The 22,589-nt window shown below is 34.6% G+C and overlaps 1 protein-coding gene across 1 annotated transcript in view; it reads right to left on the reverse strand.

Moving 5' to 3' along the window:
• Positions 1–1,465: 1,465 nt before the first annotated feature.
• The window catches only part of LOC145661964 (methyl farnesoate epoxidase-like), a 36,753-nt gene continuing 15,629 nt past the window's right edge, over positions 1,466–22,589 (reverse strand). Inside the window, exons 4-9 of the mRNA XM_081727312.1 lie at positions 21,717–22,135; positions 10,476–10,584; positions 9,691–9,871; positions 8,597–8,711; positions 5,718–5,856; positions 1,466–1,808 (exon numbers count right to left, since the gene is read on the reverse strand). Coding sequence (XP_081583438.1) covers positions 1,627–1,808; positions 5,718–5,856; positions 8,597–8,711; positions 9,691–9,871; positions 10,476–10,584; positions 21,717–22,135 — 1,145 coding nt within the window. The 3' untranslated portion in view covers positions 1,466–1,626. The remainder of the gene's footprint in view (positions 1,809–5,717; positions 5,857–8,596; positions 8,712–9,690; positions 9,872–10,475; positions 10,585–21,716; positions 22,136–22,589) is intronic.

Consider the following 22,589-nt stretch of genomic DNA (forward strand, 5'->3'; position numbering starts at 1 on the left):
TTGCTACTTATCTTGTTTCTATTAAAAATTGTCCAAAATGTCTTATTTTCTAATTTAATAAAATTCCATAAATTATAAGTGCAATAGTTATACAAAATCATATTTCTTTATTTTCCATTTAAAAGCTTGTGGAAGAGATTGGGCTATCATTGCGTATTTCTCAATCACGAGGCTTCTGATACACTGACGTAACTTATAGTTTTCCATAATTTTAAACATATCTACTTCTTAATCAGTAAACCTACTATTAGCAACAATTCTTTATCAATTTGCTTAAAAAGTTCTTTAGTGAATTCTCTATATTCGTGTGTGTGTCCTCTGTTATTTGAAGTTTTTCAATTTTGAGCCCTCCATTCGACAGAGCATCAAAAATTATCTGAAAAACTGATGGAATTTTTCGCGTCATTCTTACCATTTACGAGATATTGGCCAAAAATTTCCGATTTTGGGAGATTTCTGGAGCCATATCTCGGGAACCGTAAGTCATAGAGAGATGATATTTTGTGAACTTTTGCGGGAAAGAAAAGAAGGTAAGGATGAAAAGATTTACTTTTGCATGTAGGAACAATCACAGTTATTCTTCCTGTCCGCTCAATTCTTTTTAAGTTCGTTCTGACAATACTCTTGGAGTATTCTCAACTAAAGCCTGTGACAAACATCTTGGCATTTCAGGTAAACGAATAAAAGGCAAGCTCTGACGCGACGTTGCCGAGTAGTAAAGAACGGTGTGGCTATGGCTGAGCAGACGAACTACAGCGCGATTAAGTGGCAGGAGATAGACGTGGACGTGTACAAAGTAAGCGTGGCAATATCGCTGGCCTCTCATTTGCTAGCAGCATTTAATAGGAACTTGGAGCACTACTTTCAAATGCTAAGATGTTTGGCACGTCGTTTAGTTATTATTGGATACTTATACTTCAGAAGCAAATCATGATTATTGCAAGAAATAAAACCAACACAAGCAGTCATTAAGACACTGAACCGTAATGACTAACAGAGTTCATGATTATAAAGGTTTCAATACGTTATTATGCATCTTACTTGAAATGGAAAGGAATCTTCACTTTTAAATGTCTTGATATGTAGGCTGAAAAAGACATAATTGACGATAGTGAATGATCACGAAACATCAGTCAAGTAAAACGGTGGGTGAAAACGAGAGAACATTGAGCAAGTTTATGGACATTATAGGGCCTTATGCAGAGTTGTTCTGACGTGTGATTAGTGCCAAACTAAAGAGTACGACTAACATAAGTTTCTGCAGTTGTTAGGTCTTTAGTATGACGCTAATCATACGTAAAAAAACAAATCTGCATAAGGCCTTAATTGTCTACCATACACTCAAATAACCTCGTTGGAGCCAGACGCTATTAGAAGCAGAGCTAGGAGTTCTGTCACTAAATTATCGTGACCGCTCAATTTCATGTTTTTGAATTCTCTTAAGTTAATCTTCTTCACTCGTGGTATAGTAAAATGACATCAATTTTAGTGGTAAAGCAATGATATGACATTTTCGACAATATGTGATAAAAATATCTTTAAACCAAGGAACAAATACAAAACGATGGTTTATTATTTGATTTCCTGTTTCGAAGATAATACAAAAATAGGTTTGTTAATACAATTTCATCTTCTTTCCTCTACAATAGCTCGGTATGGTTTTGGCATATTGATACTTGCTTCTACAGGTTGTGTTGTTGGTTTATCCCCAATGGAAGAAGCGCTGAATGTAAATTTCTGTAGAAGTATTGTGAAAAATAGAAACAAGGTCATCTTTGCAGCTCCTTCTCCAAGACAACGTCTTTTGCCTGAAAATAATTAAATCAGAAACATTATTATTATTATTATTATTATTATTATTATTATTATTATTATTATTATTATTATTATTATTATTATTATTATTATTATTATTAGTAGTAGTAGTAGTAGTAGTAGTAGTAGTAATAATATTGCTGTTATTATTATTCAATTTATATATGTAGAAGAATGTGTCCTCCTTGTTTGTACACAGTAATGTGAATAAAAGGATTGATTCGTAAACAAATTTCACATTTCAGAAACCGTTTTCTGGTTTATGACGAAAACAAATTGAGAAATTGAATTCCAAAACATCCTAAGTCCACTTTCTTTGCATTTTGAGTTTTTTATTCAGCGTCATTTATGTTTCAAGGGCTCTTTACTTTACTTTGTAATGTAACAAAATTTCAGATAAATAGAATAACGTTTCAAGATTAAGCACTTGGGATGTCATGCAACTCAGTTGAGAGATATAGAAATTTTTATTCAGGCGCATCACGTGGCTCCAATGTAAAAACTTACTGAAGTATTCTGCTATAATGGTTGAATTTACCTTAGTTACAAGCCGCAAGGAACCGATGTTAGTTGCCTCTCACATATTTAATAATAACATTGTTAGACTCTTTTCCTCGTCTTTTGAAGTTGGTGCAGAAATGCTTTTCAGGGTTGAAAGGCTTCATTTTGGTACATGTTTATACGTACTTGTAAGACCATTTTTAATTTATGCATAAACGTTGTCGTGTAACAGGTTTTAAAATGTGCATGTGTAACAGGTTTTAAAATGTGCTTCTTTGTATGGAGGATAGATGTAATATTTCAGCTGGAAATGATCCAGAAATGTTCAGGAAGAAAGCAAGCAAGTTGAGAATTGCAAACGTCATTTCCAAAGTGTTACTTTGCTTAGAAACTTCACGGTTTACTAGAATGCAAGTTTCCTCGAGTCGTACTAACAGTGTTGGGGAAATATCTGTATTATCCCCTTTTCTTGCTAAGAGTATCTTCTTTCTTATACTTGAGATTGAATTACGAACGACATTGTATGTTTCAAAATCTCAAATTAGTATCCATTTCCGAACTTATATTCCTTTTATTTTTATCTATACCATTACACCTTTTCTATTTTATACTTTGAATTTTAAATATGACTACCCAATAACGTGAACAATACCATTATTATAATACTATGCATAACCTGCTAAATAATTTCAGATTCTATTAAAAATCTAATCCTTGAATGTAGCATCATTACTCCCTGCTAGTCACTAGTCACCTTAGATCGAAATAACCATTTACTTTCAATGAAGTCAGATTAGAACACTTTATGGTAGGAACAACAGCCGGCTTCCTTTTCTCGAAGTTACTGTTACTTCACCGTATCTAGTAGTAAAAGTATTTTAAATTAATTTTAATATGCAGTTAAAGTTAGGCATGTGTCATTCAGGTAGGATATATTGGTTTTGCATTGCGATTAGTCCAAATTTAGTGCGTTTTTTCAACATAATTTCCGTATTTCCTGTTAAGAAATCGTTCTTGTTTCTGGATGAGAGGAAGCCAGATATACTACTAGAACAACTGGTTTTACTCCTCAGTGAAAGAGCTGAGTTCCACAAGGTTTTGTTTCTGAAAACTGTTTTACACTAGCTGTATTCAGTAAGGAAGAAAGCTAAGAACTATTGAAAAATTTTGTGCAGCCTCATTTTCTTTTGTGTATCAACTTTCACGGCACACATCCTGAATCTCAGATTAATTTTCCGTATGTCTGAACACAGTAAAGTTTGTTTTCGATAATAATATTCCTGGGGAATTATTAGATGTCTAGATGTTTGTTCAGCCATTTAGACGTTCTGGTATTGGGTAAAAGAAAAGAGAGAAGTGACTGTGTCTAAGTAAGTGTAACAAGACCTGCGAAGGAAAAATGATTACGTTTGATACATCAGCCGAGAAGAATTCAATTCATTCTGCTTAAAATCATGGAGAAAGTTAAGTGTTTGTAACAATATGCTGCACATGAAAATGTTTAAATGTTTAGTAATAAGAATTTGATTCAAAATAGTGTCTGCAGATGGTGAATAATTTTGTTTACTATCCTCCAATAAAGATTACAAGTTCGATTTCCTGTACGAGAATATTGAACAGAAGTCTGATCAATATCCACTAAAAGTCATCAGAGCAATCCATATGAAGAAGTGTTTGCAATTGTTTTATACTAGAATATTTAAAAGCCTGTATGATAACTACGTGAAATAGAGAAATGCAGTTTGTATTTACGATTTGTAACGTTATTTTCTACTAGAGAATTTGAATGTTAACATCATGATACAAAGTACGTCAGGTATTGACACCGCAATATTACGAGAAGTTTTAGTACACATAGTTGCTATCACAGATTAACGCCACAGCATAAATCAAATTAGATGAAGCAGAAAACTTTCTCTCTTAAGCAGAGGTAAAAGTGGATCTGATAAGGTAGGGGGACGCATGACGTCATGCCGTCTCCCTTGATTATCTTTGTACATTGTAATCTTCTTAGGAAGTGAAGAGACGCAATATATGTTTACTGGAAAAGGGGAAACGATGTCCTCCCACGTACCCCTTCACTTTTACCCCTGCTCTTAAGGATATATAAACTGTTACCAGAAAAGCTTATTAAGACATTATCGTATTTTAAACATATTGCAGCTTTCGTTTTATACTGGAGAAGGATATAAAGACACCAAATAGGTAGAACATGTGAAACTAAATATTGATTACAACTGCATTCATAATGTTACGGCATGTTCTATTTATTTGGTGTCTTCATAACCATATACATACAGCGTGTTAAGGAACTATATCGACAAAGTTTAAGAGGTGATTCCTCACATCAAAATAAGATAAAAAGTTCCGAGGGACCTGTGGGGAAAAGTGCATAGTTTCAGAGCTAGGGCTGTCCAAAATCGCGAAAAAGCCAAATTTCAAAAGGCCCTATTTCGAATTCGAGAAATCGTGGAGTGATGGCCCTTATTAGCGTAAAGGAAGCCACGCATTCACAATCCAAAAATACAGATTTCATTAATGTTCAATGAGTGTACAGAGTATTCCATGCAGGCTGAAATTCACACAAATGTCATCAACCGAATTTTGAGATATGCTGTGATTTTATGGCTGGTCCAAAGTGGGTAAACGATAAACCTTGCAAGCAGTGAACACGGAAAACTTTGGCGCGATGTCGGAAGTGTTAAGGGTCGTTAGCAGCACGGTCTCTCGTACTTGGGAAAACGCATGTTGTGATGTTTTCTTTCACGCTTATAAGTGAAGAAAATGTGAAATATACCGTGATGAAATACATATCACACGTTATTCCGAACACAAAAAATATTTAGCTGCCAGTTCTTAACACTTCCGACTTCCCTCCGAAGCACTGGATGTCGATTGTTGTCAAGGCATATATCCTGCCTACCTTGTACCCTCCTTGAAATCAGGATATATATGAAAACTCTATTGAGAGCATATTTGAGAATTATATCCTGTACAGAATACCCTGTACACCCATTGAAAATTAATGTAATATGCATTTTTGGGTTGTGTATGTGTGGCTTCCTTTACACTGATAAGGACTACCATTCATAGTTTCTGGAATTCGAAATAGGGTACGTTGAAATTTAGCTTTTTCGCGATTTTGGACAGCCCTAGTTCTGAAACTATACACTTTTCGCAATAGGTCGATATGAGCTGTTTCTCTCATTTTGATGTGAGGAATCACCTCTTACAGTTTATCGGTGTAGTTCAGTAATACCCTGTATATATATATATATATATATATATATATATATATATATGAGTGAGAGAGAGGGAGAATTACGCATATACTAATTAACAAACATATTTTATCCAGAATGTTTAGAATCTAGAACTATACACAAACAATAAATTCATACCTTTCCCAAAGAAAAATGTGTTTTCTTGGTTGACAATCTTTCCTTCATGAAGGAATCTTTCAGGTCTAAATACTTCAGGATCACCCCAAATTTCTTTGTCCATGTGCACACTATATAAATTGAGCCAGACAGTTGTACCCTGTATTAAAAACGTAAGAAATTTAAAGTTTGTATTACACAATTGCTTAAAAATATATATTTCTTTAATAGAGAAACGAAATTTGATTTGATATTTGGAGTTGAGCTATTTTTTCAGCACGTAAATAATATCAGAGACGGTTTGACTTTTTCTTTTCGACGGATGCTATGCTGTAAGCACCAATTTTAAAAGAAGTCGTTCCATTCGCAAGTATCCCTACCATTAAAGTCATGCTGCTCTTATTTAGAATTAACATGAGCTGCAGCACTAATTACTATGATTTCTACCAGTTTAACTATTGAAGGCACTGTAGCATTGTTTTCCGGTACTCTTGATTTGGCCATTATTTTCAAACCAAATCAATTCGCAATGGACACTCTACAACCGACATACCTCTGAGTTACACTCAAGAGTGAAAAACCGTCCTCAATCGACATAATGGAAATAAGCTAATTAAAGCTCATATCTATCAGATTATTGTAAAGATTCTGTCTTTTAAGGTAGAGATAAAAGATAGTACACGAGAGTCTGGACTTTCCTATCACCTTTTTATTATAAAAGGTTCCTCTTATATACAATAGTAATAAATATTAGAAATAAAATGTAAGTTCCTCTAAATAACTTGGCGATTATTGGTAAATTTGTCGGAGCCCAATGACCAGTCATCATAGAAAGCATAAGACGGGTTTCTTTAAATGAACAGGTATCTCAGAAAACATAAGACGGGTTTCATTAAATGACCAGACGTCTTAGAAAACATAAGACGGGTTTCTTTAAATGACCAGGCGTCTTAGAAAACAAGACGCGTTTCTTTAAATGACCAGGCGTCTTAGAAAACATAAGACGGGTTTCTTTAAATGACCAGGCGTCTTAGAGAGCATAAGACGGATTTCATTAAATGACCAGACGTCTTAGAAAATATAAGAAGGTTTCTTTAAATGACCAGGCGTCTTAGAAAACATAAAACGTTTTTTTAAATAACCAGGCATCTTAGAAAACATAAGACGGGTTTTTTTAAATGACCAGGCGTCTTAGAAAACATAAAACGCGTTTCTTTAAATGACCAGGCGTCTTAGTAAACATGAGACGGGTTTCTTTAAATGACCAGGCGTCTTAGAGAGCATAAGACGGGTTTCTTTCAATACACGTGCATTTCAATATTCAATATTGGTTCTCTTAATGTTGCATGTTCTTTGTAGGAGTTCTAGTTTGCAAATGCATATGAACACATTTGCCCTAGCATGAAATGTGAAAATATCAGTTTTCTTAATTTTCACAAGATTTGCCTGTGCTTAGGGAAGGATATCTAAAATACACCCTTTACGTTTTCCAACATTAGTTCATTAACCAGGCTTGGAGGGGGTCTCGAACCACTTGAGGTTCCTTTGGGTATACCAATATTGCAAGTTTTCACAGAAGGAGTAAGTATTATTTTGCTGAGCGATGACATTATTTTTGATTTGTAACAACCAGAGACGTAGTAGTATTTTTTATGTCTCGTACGTGTTGATTACTATGTACTGTTGGAATTTTGCAACAGCATAGTCCATAACGTATTTCTCTATAATTTTTGATCAGTGTTAAATTTTAATATGACATACTTCAAGAACTATTCCCGAGTGATCAGTCCATTTGGGCGAACCTTTCGTTCACAGAATTTTCGCGAATTTCTTACTTTCTTTAGGAAATTCCATGTCTAACTGTCCGAGAGTCCTGAAAGAAATGTCCACTCGATCACCAGTTTTTCAGGAGAAGCAAAAAAACGAAAGTAAAGTGTGAACTTCTTAGCGGACACCTGCCCCCTTTATACAACCTAAATAACTCTGGAACTGGCAGACTTTCCGCCTCGAAAGATAGATTCACTGATAGGTCACGGTAAAAAGTTTAAAAAAATGTCAAAAATGGACACCCGCCCATAGTGAAATAAGGTACGGATATATTTCTAAGTCTACACATATGACTTCTGTGAAAATTTTAAGACTATCTTTCTTGTCATTATTTGTTTATTACTTTAGATCTATATTCTTAGTTTCAGCTCTGCACAGAGTTATTAGTTAGCTTTTGTACATAGATTCAACGATTAAATGCTGTAGTAAGAACATCAAATCATCTTGTGCATACAGTGTATATAGAATCTTATTGAAATTAATATATTATGCTCTTGGCTTTGTAGAACAAATAAGTGCTCTTTTTATTAACCACAGATGAAATATTTGTCACTATAAAAGAGGTCAAAATAAATGTAAATGCGTAAAGTATGTTTAGATGAATGTATGAAATATACATTAAAATATTTATACATTGTATAAGAAACAAAGTTAATATAACCTTTACACTATTTTTGAGATTAGTCACATTGTCAATGAGTATGTATTGTTCCAACTTTTAAGAAAAAGAAATTTCTGCAAAATAAAGTAAATATATGTTTCATTTGAAGAACCAAGGATCTTATAAAATAGAGAATTTGCCCATATGTAGCTTCAACCTATAAGATAAATGAAGCCAAAAAACAACCGAGAATCGGCACGTCTGATTGGCTACTCTCGTTTCCGCCATCGTCTGATTGGCTACTTTCGTTTCCGCCATGATTGTTGGCTCAAAACATTGCAATCCTATTGGGCGGAGTGGGCAGAGTAGAGGTGACGAAACTGTGACGTATGGCTTCAAGATTTTGTTGTAAGGGCAGATCCTCTATTTTATAAGATCCTTGTGAAGAACAATCGTTTTTCTTTAATAATACCTTTGGAATGACGTAGCCTAGAATTTCCACATCGTCTAGAGCGAAACGAGGTATTACATATAATACGTTTGCTATACGTTGAACTTCTAAAAGTGTTGCTGCTGTGTATGGTAACCTGAAAGATGAAAAGTTATTTACTGACAATAGTAAACAACAAGCTAAAGTAATTATACTCGGTTTATAAAAAGACTTCAACTAAAGACCTTTTGATTAGAATTTTAGAGTCGAAATGGTGTACATCTTATATAAGAAAATAAATTAAAATATTCACTACAAACTTTTAAAAAGAAACCAGGACTATTCCATGCAATAAACATATAGATGGAACTCTCTGAAAGTAATTTAAATAATTTTATAGCTATGAAAGGAATTTATTGATCAATAGTTATCTTTTAAAACATCATCATCATTATCATCATATGTATACTGTCATTATTAGCAGGTTACTTGTCACAGATAAGAAGCTTGCATTTTCCACGGTCTTTCGCTAACCTCTTCACCCTCAAGTACGATTACTCTATTTTGATATCATCCATTAATTGTAGATTCCTTAACTCCCTCCCTCTCTTCCCTGCCACCGTACCCTCTAGAACGTCCCTCATGATACAGTTCCTACTTAGTCAATGTCTCAACTAGGTTCTTCTTAATAGCATCTAAAATTATTTTCTCCCTCACCATTTCTCACAAACTCTGATTCGTTTTACTCTCGACTCAGCTAATTCTCTCCATTCTTATCCACTCCTACATTTCGAAAATTTCTAGTAGCTTTTTTTTATCACTTTCGGTAATGTGCATGTTTCTGACTCATACAGTGCTATACTCCACACGAAACATTTTATGAAACTTTTTTTCAACTCTTTATTCAAGATCCCACAAAATAGTATTTTCTTTGTCCTAAAGGTTACTTTCCATTCCTATTATTGCTTTTATTCACCTTCACACTTAATATCACCACTATAACACTATCCAGGTATCAAAAACTGGACATCTAGAGTAATTGCTTATAATTATTGAAATTCCTATTTTACGGACTTCTTTCTGTTCTGACTACATCCTTTCATTTGAATAAATACATCCAAAAACTGTAGTATTACCTGTTTATATCTGAGAACGATGGAGCAACATCCCTTCCCAATACTTTGTCCAACTCCTCCTGAACTTTCTTTTGAACCTCTGGATATAGTATCATGTACAGAAATGCAAAACTTAAGTTGTTGCTTGTGGTAAACAAACTTCCATCGTATAAGTCATAGCATATATCGCTTATGACTTCGTCTGAAACAAAGAGGAGGAATTTTAGTTCTGTCGAAAATGTATTGCCACTTAACAAACTGTCGCATTTTAAAAATGAGAAATTATTATTGAAGTTCAAATCAATGATGGCATTTTAATCCTGCAATATACATTTAGTCTTTTGGTCCACAAGAAACACATTGGGGTCTGGCCGACCCTTGGGCACTAATATGAACTTACGTAAAATTTTTAAACTAACAAACAAATCTTTACAATTGGAATGTCTTAATGTAGAAAATAATAAATAAGTAGTTTTTCCTAGAACATCGTAAATTATCTATGGCGTAAATTAGTGGTTCAAAACCGGTGTGTCACATAGTCCTATATGTCGCAAAATTTAAGAATCTGAAAATTATGAAGCATTATTAGTTACAGTCAGAAAATGTTAACGCTTCCAGTGGTAGCAATAGCTGTCCTTCCTGGAAAATAAAGGCTACGCCACTGAATACCTACCTGCGTATGATAAGAAATACCTAAAGCTTATCCATAGTGTTCATAAACACTAATTTCTCTCCAAAACCTAATGAATAAACGTTAATATGCTACATTACATATTTTACTTTACCAAAATATTGAATAAAATTACCTGTTAAGTTCAAGTTTGGATTATCATCTCGTTCTCTTAGAATACCTTCAATAAAGTTTTGTATTTCACTGTTTGCCTCAACCGATGTGCAGTATCGTTTTATAAGAGCCTAAAACACGAAGAAACATACACTGTGGTTAATCAATCGTGAATGAAAAACTATTATTATTATTATTATTATTATTATTATTATTATTATTATTATTATTATTATTATTATTATTTACTATCCCATGACGATGTACTTACTACTATAAAGTAAACAGATTGTTAATGAAAATGAATACTGTTTCAAGAATAAGAAAAATGCAGGAAACCAAAAAACCTTCTTTTTTTTTTTTTTAAAAAAAAAAAAAAGTGTTGGGCAACTTCACAGACGCAGAACCTACAAAGTAAGATATTTACAAGTAATATCCACACATAGAAATCGACTATATAAAAACGAGGAATTTTTCTTTTGATCTACAGACAGTAATATTTCTAATATTTTCAAACTGCATTAAAGTGATCGTGGGAAAATTAGTCAAATGCTAAGTGAAAAAAAAAAACAAACAAAAAAAAAAAAAAAACACGAAGTTCATAATTCCTTCGCAAGATGACGCAAATTGACTTTTGCAAGTAACACTCTCTTACGCCAAACTGTTGAACTAAATGATCAACATGCACGGCAGTGTGCCAAGCCAAGTTCAGAAAGCAATTCGGGCTTTTTTGAACATTCGTAATTTTATTTCCCATGAACAGTGGCGTCGGAAGTATTTTTCAATTGGGGGGGAAACTGGTTTTGAACTACTGTCTTGAAAATAGACGCGGGAATGTGACATAGGTAAGATAATACGAATATATGTTCGTAATGTAACATGGTTGGATAATAATAATAATAATAATAATAATAATAATAATAATAATAATAATAATAATAATAATAATAATAATAATAATAATAATAATAATGCTTACAATATTCTATAATTACAAATCATTGGGTTCACAGCAAACAGAAAACTATTTAGAGAAATACCTATATTTTGATTTTAAATCCAAGAAATTAAACATAAAGAAAACGTTTCTACCCTGTTTTAAAATTTAGAAGAGCTGTCGCATTTGTTTTTTAAAAAATGTTGTTCATGTAGTGTATCTTTTCAGGGATAAAAGTGAGGGGCAACGCGAGGGAACGCTGTCTCCCCAACTTAAGTACGGCGTCCACCCAGTTCCTAAAAAATTACAATGGGCAAAGATAGGCAAAGGACGGAATGACGTCATGCCGCTACCTACTCGTCCCTTTCCTTCTCAGATCCAATTTTATCCCTTAGGTAATATGAGGAAAATAAATTGATTGTTCGATATAGGACACTCTATGCTTCAAAACATTATACCGTATTTGTATTTTTTAAAAAAAGGAACAGAAACATGGAGAAAACAAAATTCATGAAAGAGGAACACCAAAACGAACAGTATTATTACACCAACGCGGTAGGTGCACTAACTCAACTACGAACAAGTATACTAAACTGTATAATTCCTAAATGTTTGTTATATAGTACGTATGCAATAGAAATTACTGATTCCCACCCTCTTGTTTCTTTTAGTTCAATATACAGAATAGTCTGGATTTCGGGGGAGGTCCGGACCCCCAGGACCCACCCACGCATACATCCCTGTCGGAAGTGTCATTGCTGACGTTTCTGAACGTGTCCCCTCTTCTAGCAAGAACGTCTTAAATACTGTCATTCGTTAGTACTCACTAGGGATACATTTTCCCTCACTATAATACTTACTACACTCTGCATATTGTTTGTAACACATTTAAACTATTATCTTTTTTAAACTTTAAAATCTCGCTTAACGACTCGTTTCATATTGCATATTTACGATTTCTTAAATAATTCTTAAAGAATTTACACTGTTTTGAGAATGTACACAAAGGGAAAGAAAGAGAATTTTCAATTCTTTTTCCTAAATCTTTCTATCTAATGTGGGGTGAGAAAAAGCGTCCGTTTTCATGTCTCAAAGAGAAAGATGGATCTGGAATAGAGAATGTTTTCACATTACCATCAAGAAACGAAATTTAGTTCATATAATCACTTCTATCTGATGTTTTTACAGTCTCAAAGTGGAGGGGCAAAACTAGTATCTTGCCCTCCATGAAAATTTCAGGGGGGCAGCTGGGCATTCTCTTCAAGAATTAAAGTTAAGGGACAAATGGAAAATTAAAGATAGTTTCACCACTTGATTCAAATCCTGTTGGGTACTTCCTCTAGATATGAAAACTTGAAATTTGGGAGAAAGGTAGGATTTGTGATGCAGGTAAAGGAAATAACCGGAAAACGGGAAATTTCCCCCTCCTAGAAAGAAAAGAATTATAGGGCAAGTGCGAAATTAAAGACAGTTACATCACTTGATTCAAAATCTGTAGGGTACTTTTTCTAGACATAGAAATTTGAAATTTAGCAAGGGGGTAAGATTTGTAATGCAGGTAAAGAAAAACATGGAAAATGGAAATTTCCTCAGTTCCTCCCACAAGAAGGAAAATTAGGTAACAAGCAGAAAATTTCATTTTGTGGATCGGCTGACTCAAAACTTATAGAGTACTCCTTGTAGGTATATTGTACACTGAGAAGAAAACGTATGTAGTGTGCGTAAAATCGTATGTTACATTTGTAAGTCCTGTAGTTTTTGGACTTAAACGTATAACTGAAAACTCATATTTCATAATACTTTCGGTATAAGTGTTCCATCTGTACGTACTTGCCGCATGAAACAATAGACCTATAGGCGGCCAGGATCTCAAGTACAAATGGACGTATATAACATATAGCTGACGAAGGTAACATACATATATGTATGTGATATATGGAAGACTGTTAGATATCAGACATTTCGCAAGGGCAATGCCTATGTAGCATACCGATAAAGTATGCTCCGTACTGATTTCTGTAGTAAGCAAGAGGATTCCGTATATTTGTATATACAGTATACCGCTGTCCGGAAAACGGATTTTTCTCAGTATAACTTGAAATTTGGCACAAATATAGAATTTGCCATAGAAGTAATGGGGAAAAAATCCGAAAATTGAAAATTTCCTCCTCCAAAGAGAAAAACTAGGGGCCAAGCTCAAAATTGCATTTTGTTGCGTCACTTTACTTAAAACCTAAAGGTAATTTTTGTAGAAAAGAAATATTTTGAAATTTGGTGCAAGTGTAGAATTTTTGATACAAATAAAGATAACTTAATTTGTATTATCCACATAAGGGCTACTGAAGTTATAGAAGCATACAGTATTAGAAATAAGGGTTATCTGCGATACAGTCATTTATGAACATTGATATAAATCAGCATAATGCATATCGGAAAGTCGTGAAAAAATAGTGTAAAGAAGTGGGTTGCGTTTCAGATTGACAAACTCCGTCATATTTTTGAAACATAGAAATCCAGTATTTAATTCAAAAATGTTAAATTTAGTACCGTAAACTGGGTACACTTTGGCCCATTTGTTTTAATTTTCAAAATTCCCATTCTAACATCTCCTAAGATTCGGGAGGTAATTCAGTGACATTTCTCCTTGTTAAAATGCAATCCTTTGGCTTTTTTGAAAGCAGTAAAGGTAACTCTTTACTTTGGGCAAGGCAGTAATATTATGTCAGTACAAATTGCTGAGTGAGCGTCAGCGAGTGAAAGCGGGTAAGAGGCCGGCAGAGAACGTTGTTTTCTGTCTTCGCTTCTTGGGAACTGTAACTGTAACTGCAGGAACCGGTTCAGATGAATTGGTTATTGCCACTGCCTTGCCTAAAGTAAAGACTCGCCGCAGTAAACACTCAGTGTTACCAAGAATGATGATTATAGTTCAAATTTTTTGATGCTATGCAAGATTTTTCATTATTGGGAAAACTTTAGCCCATTTATCAAAATGACTAATGAATACGCGAAAGTAGCCTATTATTGTAGCACTGTGTTTAACAAGCAGAAGTAAAGAACAGAGTATTATAAACACATTGGTGAAATTATCAATGTTTTAACTCAATTTAAATCGAACGAGAAATATCGTATGATGAAAATATTTGTATTCTACTTGGGTGAATACGAAACATCTATTAAGGACGCTACAAATTTCTGAATACTTAACTTAAAAAATACCGATATTACAAACATAGGGGTGAAATCACTTTGTTCAACTTAGAGGCAAACAAAAATATAGTTCAATGAAAATCTCTCTAAGTGGATGAATACTTAACATCTGAAAATAAGAGCACCATATTCTTCATTACAGTAGAGTATTTTACCGGTACCACACTGCTCAGTTTTAGGAAGAGAATTCTTGAAATTCAAGCTCTATATAATATCCTGTTTTAGAAGCTAGTGGGGTTAATCTTCCTCATTACATAGCACCATTTGTATACCATTTCATCTTTAATATTGGGGCTTTTCCAACACAGATAATATGGGCTAATGTTGCCCCAAAAATTAGGCCAATGTTACCCCACGCAATAAAACGCTTAATAGTTTGTGCGTAATTGAACAAACATTTAAGGCGTTAGCTTATCAATACTCGCTAATGAACATGCTTTTATATTCTACTTACTCGTGCATTCAGAATGTCACTTTATTGCAATAAACAAAAGTTGTGGAACTTGAAATATGATAAATCTTTACTTGCTAACAATTGCTAGCATTTTGCTTCCCACGTTCTGGAAACGAATCACTAGCGCCAATACTCATGTGTTCTCAATGTTGTAATACTTCGATCAGTCTTGGGAAGTAACGTAACGCAAGTAACGCGTTACTTTTTAAGTAACGTTCCCTAGTAACGCGTTACATTTTTTCCAAAGTAACTGTAACGGTAACGCGTTACAAATTTTTAAGTAACGTACTTAGTTTGCGTTACTCTTTTCGCGTTACATTTCGGATGAGTAACTACAATATATGTATATTTTCTCGGAAACAAATGTTTCTTTAATGTAAGTAAATTTCTCAGAATGAAACAATCGAGCATGAACTACGTATGTCAGTGACCAACACACCGCACAACAGTCACGAGAAACAGAGAGGTTCGTAGTGCCACTTGCTGTTTTTGGAAGATGAGGACAGCCTTAGGGAAATCACATGTACTGATTGCAAGTACCTGGAAGGTTTTTCGTAGATTTTGACAGCTTCAAATCAATACATTTAGTGAGTGAACTAGGAGTGCAATGATACGGGTAGTCCATTTTATTATGATCGGTGTTGTTTTTTATAAAGATGGAGAACGAAAATATTTTACCGTTCGGAAAGTACATTTTTTTTCTTAAGAGCTGAGGATGATGGTGGACAAAATTTAAAAGTAAAGTGTCTGAAGTGCCCCGGCGGAAAATATTTATCAACAACTAGGGTGCCATAATTAACGATATATAGTGAGGGGTTAATATGAATAAACTGTGTTCTGAGAAGCAGGCCTACGTTATTACTAGAAAATAGTTTGCTGATGGTATGTAATATTGGAGTTCTTTCAGACCAGTTTGCTTATTCTAGAGTACCGTTGATTATAGAGTTTGAAACTAGCTTTTAAAAGCATGTATCGATTTTAGAGTTACTGGCAAGTTTTGATTCACCACCAGTTCATGTATTCTTATTTTATTAGTTGTAGTGTAATGTTTCTCTATATTCTGTATTTTTAATTTTACATAACAACATTGTTATTATTATATAATTAGTTTAGCAGAATAATAATAAACAACCATTGTTTCTAACGTATAGGGATGAGCACGAGTCAAGCTAAAACTCGACTCGAATCGAATTCAAGTCGAGTTTCGAGTCAAGTCAAAGGTAATATTCTCGAGTCGAGTTCCGAGCCGATTCAGTTTTTCGAGTCGAGTTTCAAGTCCAGTCGAGTTCTTTTTAACTCGTCTTGAAATCATGGCCTGATTACACTGGAAAACGAAAGCCATGAGAAATGTAAGCTAAACAGTAATACGGAATACTTTTAGTGTTGCTCACGAGAGGGGACACTGCTTGCATCTCATCTCGTCTTGATAGCGAGACCACAAGATATGTTTTTATAACAAGCTCAGCTTGGCCCGGCTCAACTGAAAAGATGGCTCGAGCCGGCTCGATTGGGGTGAAACCGGCTCGAGCTGGCTTGGTAGGGATGAGCCATTTGCTCGGTTCGGCTCAACTGAGCCGAGGGCTCTAGCCGAGTCGGTTGGGTAAGCTGTTGGCTCAGCTCATTTCTCAGTTCGGGTAGTCTAAATAGTGAATGAGCTGTGAGCCGAGCTGCTCGAGTCGTTGACAATTATTCTAAGCCCCGGGCCGAGCAGTTTTGAACATATTTGGCCAGTGTCCTATAACTTTTAACAGTGTTTACCTCGACACCCAATACTTAACCTAGACCCTCAACCCAAATTCAGAAGCTCGTTAACAATGTCTTTGACTTCTAGACTTCACGACTACCAAGGTTGGCAATCAACTAATTTTTTAGTATTCAAATACAAACCGCCTATCTTTCAGGTTTATATACAGTGTTGTTATAATTAATAATAATAATAATAATAATAATTTGTGGTAGTAGTAGTAGTAGTGTCATTGATAATAATTATATTGTCTATGTAATATACTTGAAGAATGTACTCGAAACTACACACCTGATTTGGCTCGACTCGACTCGAAACTCGATCCCAATTCGAATCGAGTTGGAGGAAATTTTTCGAGTCGAGTTCTTGGGTCGAGCTCAAAGATGTCTGTTTCTAGTCGAATCGAGTTTCAAAGAAAACTCACTCGAACTCGCTCGTGCCCATCCCTACGAGTAACGCAGTATGGCATTTTATCAATGTTACATTATATGAAAATGTTCATATATCAAGTAAAAATTTGCCCTTGCATTTACATAAAGCGATTCAGAACGTACAATAATAATAATAATAATAATAATAATAATAATAATAATAATAATAATAATAATAATAATAATAATAATAATAATAATAATAATAATAATAATAGCGGTAGTAATAGAAGTACGGAAAATTGAAGTTATAATTTTTTTCACATATTTATAGTTTCGGACGTAAAAGTAACGCGTTAGTAACGCTTTACTTTCGAAGTAAAGTAACAGTTACTTTTTGGGAGCAAGTAACGCGTTACTAACGCGTTACATTTTAAGAGAAAGTAAAGTAACTTGTAACGCGTTACATTTTTACAAGTAACTTACCCAACACTGTCTTCGATCCACAACTTTTCTTACTGATAGAAACCATAGTAACCATGTAGAAAGAAAACAAATCTTTCTCTTCCTTTGGCCTAAAGCTGCCTTTAAAGAGCCAAAGCATATTGAGTTTACGGTACTATTTCTGATTTCAATAGGTCGAAGATAATGGTCTCGGGGATACGCAATTGTATGTCACATGTTCTCACTTTCGAGTGAACTGGAAAAAGATTTTCAACATTTCCATAAAATTTAATGCAATAACACATACCAAACACGTTTCCCTGCATCTTCAGGTACGTTTCCAAAATTAAAATACCTACATACTGTACTGCGATTTGATCCCACTCATTCCACCTAATGACTTAATTTCACCAGCAGGGAGCACGGTAGCTCAGTGGTACCCTCTCCGCTGGCCTAGTGTCTAGCATGTGCAGCTTTCGTGTACCGGGTCCCGGGTTCGATTCACGGTAGGAGAGACTGAAATTTTGTCTTCAATACGAGTATTTGTGTATTCGTGTCCCTGTTGTTTTGGGCTTTTGGAAAAACGATCTAAATGAAGTAAAACATGCTAGTTAGGTATTCAAGTTACTGTGGTGCGTTCGGTAAATCAGTTAATTTTTTTTTTTAAAAAAAAGTGGTAGAGCGTTTCCTCTCTTGTGTGTGGGGGAGGGGAGGGGTGCTTCGTTCTATCCCTGCCCAAGTAAGTTTGCGGTGGACAACATCGTGTCCGTGGGTTTTACCCGTTTGCTCCCTCTTTCTCATTTCACCAAAACTTCTATCATTATTCACTTACCTTAATCATCGTCTCCCTTTGCCTAAAGGGCATAATCGCGGACGTTAAACTAAAAGATTTATTTTGCAATTTCACCGGAAATGGGGTTTACTATTATATTCCTCCGAGCTGCTTATATCTACTCTTGTAACTGCGATCAACCAATCACTTCTCGGCGTTGCTTATTGATTTTGCTCTGATATCTATCAAGTTATGGGTGATTGAATATTCCTTCTGTAAGACTTTTCGTATTTGTTTCCATAGTTTGGAAGTCGAAAACCAGTGTTCGAAATGAGACTGTATGCGGTGGTATGCCATACCACCTCCGGTTTTTCAGTGATCAAGACATACCGTCACTGGAGAGTAGATGCTAAATATCTTTAATACACTCATTTTTATACGCGATAATTGACGAATAGCTTTGCACGTAAAAAGATTCAATGTCTTATTTACAAATAATTTATGTTCCCAAAACCGACATTTTTGTTATTTTTTCCTAACTTTTGTTTCTAAAAAGAGGTGTCTTCAAAGCTCATCTAGCATAATTACCATATTAACTTTTTTCTCATGTAGGTGTCTTCTTGCCTTAATGTATATAAATGTTGTGTTTTGAGCACGGGCGAATATAGCGGTTGTCTGCTGCAGGGTTGGATCTTCCGAAGGGTTTGGAATACCCCTCAGTCAAGTAGGGTGTCCGGGAGTTTTCCCGCAGTAAATTGTTAATATAAAAATTAGGTTTTTGAGTATTTTCGTGTATAATTCTCTATAATACAACATAAGCTGATATTTTTTTAAAATTTTTTTCAGAAATTGTTGTTGGTGAATTAAAGTCTCTCCATGTCCTACCCCAGTAACTACAGAACTCACTAATGGTTTTCAGTCATTATGTAAATAGAAATTCAATCTTTTAGGCAACATACCCTCACTGTATTTTAACATTTTGATAGCCGGTATGTCAAGTCAAAATCGTAATAAAACATACCGCCTCTGCTTTTTTTTCCACTTCGAACACTGTCTAAAACTGACTCGAACAAACGTTTAAGATGAATCACTAGTTGTTCTCGGTGCTATGCTAAACGCTGCTTGATTAGTACAGCGTTGTCAGATAGTGTCGAGTGTTTACTGATGCCAGATAAAAAAAGGAAGTAATCATGGAATTCTGCTTGGACCCTTACTGGAGAAATTAGTTTTCGACCCTTACCGCACTCGTACATAGTAATGGGTAAATTCCCGGGAAGATATTTTTTGGGAATATTTCCTGGGAATATTCCCGGGAATATTCCCCAAAATGAGAATTTTCCGGGAATCTATGTACAATCACAAAGAAAATTGCATTCTATTACTATATTATGATTTCAAAGTAAATTCCTTTTTATATCACAGTATATTATTACTGTTGTCGCCAGGTTAGTCTTTAGAATGTATATTCTGAACGATTTTATGCTATTTTATTAATATTGCTATTTATTATATTTAGAGAGTACGCAAAATCGATATTTATTTACAATATGTTCTATGAAAGTAAATATGTTTCAAAAATGGTATAGTAAGTCCACATACTTTTAAACCGCTAAACAGTTTAAATTTACATGTTAGTGGATTTTCTAAAGTTCTACTACTGATATTATAAACATATTAAATTTTTAAATGTTATAAAAAAAATTAGGTTTAGTAACTGCCAGAACCCACATGTTCCACCATTTTGTCAACATTTGCGCATAAATATGAATGTTCACAATATTTGCAATATACTTTCCTGTCTATAAGTTTGCATGTAACATTGCCACACACGACTTCTTCCTGCCCATTTCTCGAAATTCCATGCATTGATTCACATGTAAAAGAAGTTCGAGTACTACTTCAGAAATTCGAGTCAGAGAGAGGAGACAGACTGATGTGTACTACTAACGTTGTTCAGGGTTTATTTATAGTACTTCATTTCTATTTCTACATAATTCTACATTACTTTACTAAATGGTTTCTTTCCATCATTTGTAAATTAGTACTTTGCTACTTTTGGTGATTGTTTAGCTTTGGCGGGTCAGATTTTGCACCTACTTTTTTGCGATATTCTATTCCGATGCGGTTGTATTATGGTTTCCTACGTTAAATTACGTTACCAACATTAAATTTAGACAGCAGTGCCGAGCGAGCGTTAGCGAGTGAAGGCGGGCTAGAGCCCCGCAGGGCACGTTGTTTTCTATCTTCCTTACCAACAATTCACTTTCTTTTCTCACATAAATCACTTCGACTTACCTTTACGGTTTGTACAAATCCCCTACTGCTTTATAGAAATGGGTTCGATACTTTCTTGACTACTTGAACATTACTATCAACTCATTTCTTCCGTAAATCATCCTACTTTTGGCTAGTTTTGGACCCACAATAGTAAACAATTACTCTACTTTTTAATGCAAATGGAAATGGAACTTAAAAAATCGTATTATTAGTTATATAAAGTACTGTCAAAGAACTTTAAGTTTTTTAACCTCTAAATTCTTTAAAATCTGGAAGTAAGTCATAATATATTAAAATAAAGTAATTAGTCATATAGTTCTTATAATTTGGAAAATAAAGTAAAGAAATAGAAATAAATCCATTCCCGGGAATTTATAGGCCAGGGAAAAAACCCAGGAATATTCCTATTTTTTAAATTCCTTCCCACCGGGAATATTCCCACTGCCCGTCACTACTCGTACACAGGTAGGTTCCGCTTCTCGAACTGCAACGCTAGAATCCAGGAATTTCCTTATTGTGACTACCACAGTAAACGTATAAATTTGGCAACAACGCATTATGGCGTTCTGCTTAATTATCTTCTCAAAACCTATTTCCTTAAATGTAAATTAATATTTAAATAAAATGTGAAACATAACACGAAAAACAGCCAAACAATATATATATTTCGTAATACGATTGTTACTTTAAAATACTTTACACACACAATTAAACATTTCATAAAACTGAGCACTTCGAGTAAAATCTAACAGCAAGTGCCATCTTGTGTGCTCATTGTTAAAAGAATAAAATATTTTCTTTTATTTGTTATTTTTACAATATCAGAAGACACAACCAAATGAATCAGTGTCTTACGTATAGCTGAAACATAACTCTATTTTCTAGTGCAATATTTATAATATGTAATGTTTCATTGCACAGTATTAAGGGAATGAGCTAAAATACGTACTGACTTCCGGGTGGTGATCCATCTTAAAAGTCAAGAGCAATTAGGATTAAATCGTAATAATAAACTATTGCAAGAATTACCAAACTTTAAAAAGGTTAAATCAAGTACCTTCATTTCACCTAAGAACTGTTTTCCTATTGCTCTTGCAGCAGTGTAGCCAGAAAATTCTGGTGCAACATATTGGAAAAAGGGTATGATATCCAACAGGATTCCTGACTTCAACTTAGCTTTTATATTTTTCTTTTGAAGACCAAACTGCCTCAATAACTCCGGATCATCATATTTGTAACCATATCCTGCAATGATGCGCCATGCAACACTTATAATAGGGGCGTAGAATACGGTCTTCATTGGTATTCCTGAAGGACCCATGTTTTTGGACTTTTCCTTAAAATAAGAGACCGTACATAAAGCTTCCTCAACTATCGCTTGTTCCATGTTTTTATTACCAAAACCAATTTCTCGTAAGATTTTGGCGCACATTGATTTTCTGGCGTACCACACTTCTCCACTGTTAAACATTATGCCTATAAGAAAGATGAAAAAGCAAGTACCAATATCCAATCTTACTTTGTAACAACGGAATTATATAGCATATTGATAGAAAAGTTCAAATATATATACAGCTGATCAGAAAAATGGAAACACGTGAACGAAATTGCAACTTACCAGATTAATATGGTGTCGGGCCACCTTTCGCCTTCAGAACAGCCTTGATGCGACGTGGGATGGAGGTATAGTGGTCGTGAATGGTAGCAAGTGGAATTTTACACCATTCCTCGTGCAGGATATCGGCCAGTTTTGTGAGAGAGGATGGAGGTGGAAATCGTCGCCGGAGTTGTGTTTAGAAGACGGACCACAGATATTCCATTACGTCGAGATCTGGGGATAGGGCGGGCCAGGGGAGGTGTTGAACTTCATCCCGATGTTCCTCAAACCACGCTGCAACAACGCCAGCTGTGTGAATGGGTGCATTATCAT

The sequence above is a fragment of the Thermobia domestica genome, chromosome 10 (genome assembly GCF_964235325.1).
Source record: "Thermobia domestica chromosome 10, izTheDome1.hap1.1, whole genome shotgun sequence".
Classification (NCBI taxonomy): Eukaryota; Metazoa; Arthropoda; class Insecta; order Zygentoma; family Lepismatidae; genus Thermobia; species Thermobia domestica.